This window comes from Aegilops tauschii, chromosome 4, assembly GCF_002575655.3.
Source record: "Aegilops tauschii subsp. strangulata cultivar AL8/78 chromosome 4, Aet v6.0, whole genome shotgun sequence".
NCBI lineage: Eukaryota > Viridiplantae > Streptophyta > Magnoliopsida > Poales > Poaceae > Aegilops > Aegilops tauschii.
This window is the reverse complement of record NC_053038.3, coordinates 36,430,448-36,441,106: the sequence shown is the minus strand read 5'-3', so window position 1 is coordinate 36,441,106 and position 10,659 is coordinate 36,430,448. Positions and strand designations below refer to the sequence as shown.

At 45.4% G+C, this 10,659-nt stretch overlaps 1 protein-coding gene across 1 annotated transcript; it reads right to left on the bottom strand.

Annotated features, from left to right (window-relative positions):
- Positions 1 to 233: 233 nt before the first annotated feature.
- LOC109737680 (COMPASS-like H3K4 histone methylase component WDR5B) lies at positions 234 to 6,285 on the bottom strand. The gene is made up of 2 exons (XM_040386530.2): positions 5,539 to 6,285; positions 234 to 814 (listed from the first exon to the last, which is right to left on the bottom strand). Exons 1-2 carry the CDS (start codon positions 6,199 to 6,201, stop codon positions 515 to 517), a joined length of 963 nt encoding a protein of 320 aa, XP_040242464.1. The 5' UTR covers positions 6,202 to 6,285; the 3' UTR covers positions 234 to 514.
- Positions 6,286 to 10,659: the final 4,374 nt, after the last annotated feature.

Genomic DNA, 10,659 nt, shown 5'->3' with positions numbered 1-10,659 from the left:
ACGATTCAGCAGATTCACTGGCTAGTTTTCTGCTAAGCCCAAGTCAGCCTAGTGAACTATTCAACATGAAAGCCCACTCATTTTCTCAGCCAACAGGGTATGAACTCTGCTGAACTCCAATGAAGCTATATCCAGGATGGATGATGGCATGATGCCCACAAAGAAAAAGGTTCCCATGATGAAATGGCAACCCAACTTCACATCTCAGGATGGCTAACATCTAAGGACTCAAATGAACTTCAAGCATTGTTTTTTCCAGTTAAACAAAGTTTAAGCATTGCATCTGTCCAGCCTTCCATACAACCATCCCATTAACGGCTCTCTGGAAAAGTTTAATTTCACTACAAATCGCACAGCAGCGAAGAAGGCAACACAAGACGAAAATACACAGCCCAGGAGCATCGCATTCTCCACTGCAGCAATCTATAATTACTCAGGGAGCCAAGTAGCTTACCTGGCTACCATCATCAGTCAGGTCACATGACAACCAAGAAAATAAGCTGGCTTAACCATCTCATTGATCTCCATCCTTTTGAACCCAGACTTTCACCGTCTTGTCGTTGTCAAGCGCTCCTGATGCAATCATGTTCTCCTTAGGGTGGCATGACACAGCAATGACTGTGTCGCTATGCCCTTCCAGTTTCTGCACGATCTTCCTTGACTGAAGATCCCACATGTAGACACACTTGTCTTCAGAGCCACTCACAATGTACTTGCCGTTGGTGATAGAAAATGCTGCCGGAATGCAGTATTTTGTGTTCACATGGCCAGTATACGTCTTCAAAAACTTCCCAGCTGAAAAATTCCAGAGCCTCTGCATTAAATGAACAATATGTGAGCCGTTATCCTGTGATATGTTCATCAAGGTAGGTTGCTAGATACTCACTGAAACAAGACCAGTTGATGTTTTTTTTTTTACATATGCCACTACAAACATAGGGGTTATTGTAATATGCTTAATAATCCACCCAAAAACACATTAAAGCTATGACTCGGCAATGAAGTAAAATCATAAGCTATCTGAAATTGTGCAAATATGCATGGAGTGACAAGCATGATAAGGAGCAGGGCAAAATTATCTGGGAACATACACCAGACATGGCAATGCCTACGTTAAAAGGACACTAGTGTGTAAAATAGCTAGAGCATTGTAGTACTCTAAGGATATGAAACTGCTAGAAGAGGACCACGTATAATCAATTGCAGTACAGAAAATGGTCTTCTTAAAGCAGGGATGGTGGCATGGGGCACTCTCCCCTGGGTCTGATTCATATATAATGTAAAAGAATATTAACAGAAAACAGCTTCTTTTAGTTTCTTTTCATCCTGTGGGTGAAAAACATGGTTTATGATCTCCATGCTGTAAAGATATACAAGGTCCTGCTGATTGGCCAGCTCAGCTTTATAGAGAACTGCTTGCAAGAATTGTATGCACGAAGCGGAGATTCTATTGAACAGTCAGGACTGCCACCAGAAATTTTGGCGCCCCTACATATGACTGAAGGGCATAGCATGATAGAAGTCATTTATCAACTCAATGTATTAGGCATAGATGAACCCTGAAAGAAATGAACTTCCACACGGAGAAACCCTCACAACCCAAACATGAGGAACTGCCCTCGACAATCTCACTCAAGATCTTCAAACTCTGGTCAAACACTGGGGATAGTTGTTGCCCCCCCCCCCCCCCCCTCCTCGTCCTCTAACGGCGCAACTTAGTCTGTTAATTTATTTTGACAGAGTGGATTCGGACCGCCACTTTATTTTCTGTTTTTTCTGCTGGGGTCAGGTCTCGCCTAGCAGACTTTAAACCAGCACTTCATTTTCTGTTTTCCTGCTGGGGTCAGGCCTCGCTTAGTGGACTTTAAAACTTATAAGCTAAATGCAACGATACAAGAAAATATTGAACTTTAATGTTAGAAGTAGCTATACATCAGGAAATGATAGGTCAAAATGACAAAAAAAATCAAATTCACGGCAGCTATAGCCTATAAAATGGCAACATGGCTGGGAAGAAAGCATGGAATTAGTTAGATAGTGGATGTACCTACATAACTTTGAGAATGTGGTATCAATAGCAATTAGCAAGCAATCATTTCGAATGTGCAATTACTACCTACCGAAAAAAGTGTTACTACCAGAAAGAGTCAGGGTAACATGTATCTACCAAACCTGCCGTGCCGGTGAACCCGGGTTAAATAACATAGAGAGTCCGTTTGGATTTTGGAAGGGATAAAATAAATTAAATCCTACCACCTCACATCATTTTCCCATTTTGACCTGTGGTATGCAGGTCCCATTGCTGAGAATGGAAAATATCAAAGAACCAACCTCGAGAATGGATTGGATTGAACCCAGAACTCGACACCCCCAAACACTCATTTCTTTTCTTCCACTGTGGTAGTTGTGTGCCTATGGCTATCCTGCAGTTGCTGAAGCATTTATCTTTACTAAAAGAACAAGTTTGGGAGATTTGGATTTCTTAAAAAAAATGCCTTTTGGAAATCCTAGCAAGGGCGGGCCTAGCTCAGTGGTAGAGTCTCTCCACTTGTGCCCCGGAGATCCTGGGTTTGAACCAACCTCCTTGCAAAATTATTATGGAAGGGTAAGGCTGTCTAGAAATTCCCTTCCCCAGACCCCACCTTGTGTGGGAGCTTTCAGCACTGGGTACACCCTTTTTTTCGAAATCTTAGCAAGGGCGGGCCTAGCGCAGTGGTAGAGTCTCTCCACTTGTGCCCCGGAGATCCTGGGTTTGAACCAACCTCCTTGCAAAATTATTATGGAAGGGTAAGGCTGTCTAGAAATTCCCTTCCCCAGACCCCACCTTGTGTGGGAGCTTTCAGCACTGGGTACACCCTTTTTTTCGAAATCTTAGCAAGTTCCAATTTATCTTCAAAACAAGAAAAAACTTGCAGGATAGAACAAGGTACAGTTATTGCTCTATTAATGTCCATCACACATTCTATCACGAATTTTTCAAATTCATGGCAGCTATATAATGGCAACATGGCTGGGAAGGAAGCATTGGAATTAGTTGGATAGTGAAAGTACCTAGATAACTTCGTGAATTTGATATCAATAGCAATTAGCAAGCAAACATTTCGAATGTGCAACTACTACCTACCTAAAACAAGTGTTACTATCAGATATAATCAGGGTAACATATCAAACCTGCCATACAGGTGGACGCTGATTAAGTAACATACAGAGTCCATTTGGATTTTGAGAGGGAAAAATAAATTAAATCCTACTACTACCTAACACCCCTTTCCCATTTTGACCTGTGGTATGCAGGTCCCATTGCCGAGAATGGAAAATATCGAAGAACCAACAAATTGCTAAACAGTGGATCAAACCCACAATCCGACACCCCCAAACACTCATTTGTTTTCTTGCACTGTGGTAGTTGTGTGCCTATGGCTATCGTGCAGTTGCTGAAGCGTTTATCTTTACCAAGAAAACAAGTTTGAGAGATTTGGGTTTCTTAAAAAACGCTTTTCGGAAATCTTAGCAGGGTCCAATTTATTTTCAAAACAAGGAAATTTTTGCAGGATAGGACAACACAGATATTGCTCTATTATTAATGTCTATCTCATGTAGGCTTTGCCACTTACATATCCACCCCCACCCCCTCCCCCTGCCTAAAAATAAAATTCCAGCCCATCCTACGCTCATGTCAAGAGTTTAACATAACCCCTAATATAACAATTCCCAAATAATCTTTCTCTTGTCCTTCAATGTATGCACTCATAGCACTACAAGAGAACAGAAGCACCTAACTAGTATTGTGACCAGTGTTTATAAGGCGTCCCACCTTGGACGCTTACGCGGCAAGGCGGCGTCCTGCCCGCTTTAGGCGCTTAGGCATCAGGGCGGTTGGTGTTCGCCTTAGGTCACCTTACCGCCTTATAAACAATGGTTGTGACCTTCAACTCAGCTGTGATTACAGTGATGTCACAAAAATTGACACTGCAGGCTACACAGTCACTGTGCAACGTGATATCAAAGAAAGCGCAAATCTACGCCCAGCACCATGTCACAATCATTGAAGCATCTACAATACTTACCCCTAGGGGATTGTGATCACATCAACTGTGGAAGGAGAGGATGAATTAAAAAGGATTAGTTAACCAAAGTATCTTTTTCTGGGCAAACCACCAAAGTATATTGACGCCCGAAAAAAATATCAATAGCTTCTTATGCTAAAATGGAAAAGACAGTTGGCTATGTGCAATTCCACACATTTAATTACTTCTCAAGAATCATATGACTATACCAGGCAGTTGCAAAACAGAGAACAGGCATACAGCCAAAAGAAACGAAATACTGATTGATGTCCCAGCCATGTCAATTTACTGCAAAAAGACCTAAAAGAATCTTTATCACCAGAACAATCACCACACAATTGTACTTACGCACATCAAAATCAAATCATGAAAGAAAGTTGAATTTCGAGCTTTCTGCATTTCTCAACAGAGATATTCCTACCAAGCTCATTGCCGAATGAAGACAAAACAAACATTACCCTCATTTGTATCATCTCAAGATTGCAGACAACACTACAAAATGATGCAGTTTGTAGAAATTATTAACAAGCCATGCTTTGCTTTTTTTTCCATATTCTAGAGCATAGGAAGAATGGTAACACTAACTCCAACATAATCACAAAATTTCCAACTCTACATAGCATAGTGCAGACCGAACAATATGCAGATCACTCACTCAATCTTCACCATTGCAAAATCACATATTACTGCAAGTTCAAGTTCATGTCATGCTGTGAAGTACAGGAATAGTATGGCGGCGGGTCTAATACCTCCAACCCAAAGAGTACCTTGTTTGGTGGCACCTCACTGGGACTCCCAATTTGCATATTCTCCCAAGGCTAGACTTAATGGAACTGATATAACTTTAAGGGGGAGCATCAGGCTATGGCTGAGATTAACTGAGCTTGCAAGCCTCGTTAAAAGGGGAGCTTAAAAAAAAGGGCAGCCCGGTGCACGTAGCTCCCTCTTGCGCAGGGTCTGGGGAAGGGTCCAACCACTTTGGGTCTTTTGTACGCAGCTATTTCCTACATTTCTGCAAGAGGCTGTTTACAGGACTCGAACCCGTGACCTCATGGTCACAAGGCAACAGATTTACCGATCCACCAAGGCATTAAAAGGGGAGCTTAACATGTAAAAAAAATAACTCCGCGAAGGCAGCACCGACATAACACCGCGAAGGCAGCATCATTTATGGTGCGTGCTCTAGACTAAGTGCCTGCATCAGCCCTACAAACAACCTCAAAGCTCTGAATCCCCTCCTCGTTTCCTCTTGGCACTCTGTCCCTTGTGCCCCCAAAAATGTACTTGTAGTGTTCCATTGCTATTGCAACTACTAATGTTCTTCCTACCTAAGAAATGTCAACTACTGATGTTTAACCTAGCTATGAGAACAATCAAACATTCAATAACAACATAATTGCAATTTCACATATGCTGTGAGCTGGAATGTTCTCTACAATAAGACTATGAGGAGAGATTCTGAATAACTTACCAGGGTGCTATCAAGGGTGGATGCAAGCACGAACTTGCCATTGGGGGAGAACTTGGAGTAGGACACGGGCGGGCTCTCGTCATCGATGAGGGTCTTGACGCAGTGCCCGGTGGCCGCGTCCCAGATGCGGCAGAGCCCGTCGTAGCTTCCCGACACGATCATGGCCCCGTCCCGGTCGAAATCGACGGCGGTGACGGGCTCGGAGTGGGCGGGCAGCACGCGGAGGCTCCGGCCCGACCTGACCTCCCAGACGCGCACCGTCTCGTCGAAGGATCCCGAGGCGAGCACGTTGCCGTGGGGGCTGAAGGCGACGCAGAAGGCGTAGTTGGTGTGGCCGGCCAGGGTCTTGACGAGGCGGGCGCCGCCGCCGGCGCCCAGGTCCCAGATGCGGACGGTGCGGTCGTCGGAGGCGGAGGCGAGGAGGCGGCCGTCGGGGGAGAAGGAGAGATCGGAGACGCCCTCCTCGTGGCCCTCGAGCTCGGCGACGAGGGAGAGGTCCGCCGAGGACCAGACGCGGAGGAGCTTGTCGGCGGAGGCGGAGGCGAGGAGGCGGCCGTCGGGGGAGAACTTGACGGCGGAGACGGCGCGGCGGTGCCCGGCGAGGGTCGCGCGGAGGGCGTAGCCCGGGGAGGCCGGGGTCTCGTCTGCATCCGGCGCCGCCATTGCCGCGAACCAGAAAGAAAAAGGGTTTGGGGTTTTGTAATTTGGGAAGGGGTCGAGAGTTCCTCCCCTTTGGCGACGCTGCGGTGCGGTGGTCTGTTGAGTTGGGGGAACCACGGCGAGGGACGCGTGCCGAATCTCCGGAGTTTTAATGGGCTTTAGACGGCTATATGTACTGGGCTTCAGATTTCTGGTGGTGGTCCTGGAGTTGTCTTTAGCGACTTTAGACGGCCCAATTCATTTGTTTTTACCAACTGCACAGCAGAGCATACATGATACCACTATGTACATATACATGCAGAGCTTTTTTTCCCTCTCGCTAGGGTTCCTCTCTTGGTGTGGACGACCGGCGTAGAGATCATGTTTCCCTGACCTTGATCCTCCATTTCCTCAACTGCTTGGACTGACTAGGGGGCGGTTCTGGATCGCGTTCCGGTCTTGGCGTTGAGTTTCTGGAGATCAAGGGAGACTAAGGGTTTGGGTGGCCCGTGGAATTATTATTATTATTGGTCTAGATTGGAATCATGGAGTCGATCCGTCCGGCTTAGGGAAATCTGATCAGGTCGAGCTAGAGGCAATGATGAAGGAATTGGCTCTTCGGGAGGAGGACCCGGATGACGTCGTCTTTGAGCAGGACGAAGCGCCACCGCCTGAGGCAACATGATGGATAGCAGCAGTGCGGGTGGATGTGGATAAACCCTATGTTGGAACTATCACGGATTCAGCAAAGCTATGACAGTCAAAGAGGTTCTAGACCTCGTTAATAAATTTGCCCCTTTAGTGTTGTGCCTGCTGAAAACTCAGTTATGGAAAACCCAAATAGAAAACTTGCAAGATCTTTTGGTTATGATAATTGTTATATGCTCTCTCAAGTGGTTAGGCAATTCATGAAGAGATTTTCTAGAGCCTTTTATTCGTATATTCTTTTATTGGTAGCTTCCTGGCCGACCTGGAGATCATCTCATCACATGCCCAAGACCCAGTGGGAGCTCACTAGACTAGACCTATTTGTCCCAGATGGATCCCCCACCCTAGCAGACGATGAATAAAAAATGTTGATGCAGTTGTTTCTAGGCCTAAGAACCGAAGGGTGGTGCCGCTATCTGTTGCAATTTTGGCGCATATATCAGTGATCTTCAATGCTTGCTTGTCTAAGTATTCCCAGCTACCTTTGAAGCCTTGGTGTGTAGAGAAGCTCTTGCCCTCGCAGCAGATTTGCAGTTACAACACTACATCATTGCATAGGATTATCAGGAAGTGGCCAGCGCCATCAACAACGGATTCCGCCCTAGCTACCTTACCGCCCTCATGGAGATCAATCAACATATGAGAGACTTTAATGAAGTTTGATTTACACATGAAGATCGGACGTCAAATACGCATGCTCATGATCTAGCTCACAATTATCTTTATGTTATTAATGGACACCATCTGTGGCTCTTGAACTCCCCAGACATTGCTATTCCATTGAATATTAAAGAGAGTAGATTTCCCCTCAAGAAAAAAAACTAGTTGACCCTACTAAAAAAGAAATACTTGTACCAGTTGATTCTAAAAATAAGATTGATCCTTTCAAAAAAATTGATACCAATTTGGGGCAGTAACTTATCGAAGATGTCTCGACTCAAAAAAGAAAAGAAGAAAAACTTATCGTTGTTATCAGGATCCTCCACAATCATCTACTCCCTCCGTTCCATATTACTTGTCGCTGATTTAGTACAAAGTTGTACTAAATCAGCGACAAGTAATATGGAACGGAGGGAGTACGTCAGTTCCCCTCATATCACGTGGCCTCCGGTCATATCTTCAACAATCAGGGTCTTCCTTTCATGAGGCCTTCATCCACAACCCATTGTGGTTTTCACTGGCAACGTCGAGGAGTTGGCGATGTTTTAGTTTCTCCTATTTTTTCTCATCGCGGTCATGGTCTTCCCTTTTAGTGGCCCAGTGATGAATCAACAGCTTGACGACTTATCTTTTGATGAGTGTCCTTGGTCACGATTCATTCAACGGTATAAGAGCATCTACAGCCGGACTTGGATAATTCGGCCCCTCAAACGTTCGCGGACGCGTCCGGGTGCGTCCGCAGGCATTGACCGTGCACCCCTCAAATATGGTTGGAAAAAGCGCTAGGCATAAGCGAGGCGGTGGGCCTTCGCCTAGCGCCTAGGTGGCGCTTAAGCGACCTAGCCGTAGCCTAGGCGGGCGTAAAATTTTGACTATCTAGGTATCTGTTGAGTATTACAACTTTGTTGATATTAATTCAGAGCATATAGGTGAGTAAAACCCAACTAGTGCCTTTGGAATATGGGCCATTTGGCCTGTCTATGCAATATGGCATGATTTATTGATTGAGTGGATAAATTCTTGCTTGTAGTGCCTAGAGTTTAACTTATGCCCTAGGCGAGGCGTTTGGTCATTGCCTAGCGCCTAAGCGTGCCTAAGCGTCTCCTAGGTGTTGCCTTTTCCAACAGACTGCACCGCACATCCACATACCTCAAATTCTGATCCGCAAATCCATGCAATCCATGCACGTCGATCATACGATACCAATTGTCTGAATTCCAAAGTTCGAAACAAAGCAAAGCATAGCATAGTTCAACAAACCGGACATGCCAAAATGAAATCAATGTCCGAGCGTGACAGATGGCATCGGATCACTGGCCGGACGCCTAATTCGAGTGGAATGCGTCGTGCTCCAGGCAGAATGCGTCCTACTCTGCCTGCATTCGGTGTAACACCCCCAATGTCAAGCTATAGCAATCTCCCCCTAATGGTGCCATGTCATCACCTTTTTGCTAATCCATTTGTCACTTGATCAAAATTCAAATCAAACTCAAATTTAAAATAAAGTAAAAATAATATTTATTCAAACAGCAAAATAAAAATGTTCATTCTATTACAAATAATCAATGAGTAATTGTCATGGTGAAACCAACATTTTATAAAGTAGTTGAGTGCCCTAAAGTAATTAAAACAGAGGCCAAAACTTTATTGAAAATGTCTTTTCTAGATAATGAAAATGCAAATTGTTTTTATTAAATCCCCAACACTTTGTGGCAGTGCCAAAAATTACTATATTAATAGTGGGCCAAGTCCTTATTTTATAAAACTCAAATGTTTTTGGTTTTAAAAGAAAACATAGGTTAAATAAAAAGAAACAGAAAAGGAATAAAAAGGAAAGGAAACTGAAAAAAGATAAAACCTGGCACTGTGCACTTGAGGCCCAAGTTCACAGCGCCATGCCCAACCCAGACGCCCTCGCTTTCAACCCTAGCCCATCTGCTCGATCCCCATCTCTCTCCCTCGTTGTCTTGAACCCCCACTTCCTCTCGATCCTCCACTTCTCCCGACCGATCCCCTCACTCCCTCGCGTCGGCGCCACCTCGTGCGACCCGCACGGTCGCCGGCCATGGAGGCCCCCGCGCTAGCCCGCCGCTTCACCACCGGCTGCCGCCATCCTCTGCCCCCCCCCCCCGCTGCTGGCCGCCCCTGCCGCACGCCCCTGCCGTTGGCGCCGCCCGCGCTATGCCTCAACTCCCCCGCGCACATCAGTCTCCTCCTCGACCCGTGCCGAAGCCGTCGTTCCCGCGTCACCCCTCTACCATGGCCTTGATACGTCTCCAACGTATCTATAGTTTTTTATTGTTCCATGCTGTTATATTATCATTCTTTGATGTTTTACAATCATTTTATAGCAACTTTATATCATTTTTGGGACTAACCTTTTGACATAGTGCCTAGTGCCAGTTGTTGTTTTTTGCTTGTTTTTTACTTCCTAGAATATCAATAACAAACAGAGTCCAAACGCACCGAAACTTTTTGGAGAATTTTTTTGGACCAGAAGACACCCAGTGGGCCAAAGATGTGCCAGAGGGGAGGCCCGAGGCGGGCACAACCCACCAGGGCGTCCCAGGAGGCCCAGGCGCGTCCAAGGGGGTTGTGCCCCCCTCGGTGACCTCCCGCACCGGCTCTTTGCCCTATAAATCCCAAATATTCCAGAAACCCTAGGGGAGTTGACGAAACACAATTCCAGCCGCCGCAAGTTCCAGAACCACAAGATCCAATCTAGACACCATCACGGATGGGTTCATCATCCTCATTGGTGCCTCTCCAATGATACGTGAGTAGTTCACCATAGACCTACGGGTCCGTAGGCAGTAGCTAGATGGCTTCCTCTCTCTCTTTTGATTCTCAATACAATGGTCTCTTGGAGATCTATTTGATGTAACTCTTTTTGCGGTGTTTTTATTGGGATCCGACGAACTTTGAGTTTATGATCATATCTATATCCATGAATATTATTTGAGTCTTCTTTGATCTCTTATATGCATGATTATTTATAGCCTCGTATTTCTTCTTCGAATCTTTGGTTTAGTTAGGCCAACTAGATCGATTTTTCTTACCATGGGAAGAGGTGCTTTGTGATGGATTCGATCCTGCGGTGTTCTTTCCCAGTGA

Coding starts and splice junctions, on each gene's coding strand:
- LOC109737680 (XM_040386530.2), bottom strand. CDS start 6,201: ATGGCGGCGCCGGATGCAGACGAGACCCCGGCCTCCCCGGGCTACGCC. Junction 815..5,538: donor CCACCCTTGATAGCACCCTG/GTAAGTTATTCA, acceptor CATTTAATGCAG/AGGCTCTGGAATTTTTCAGC.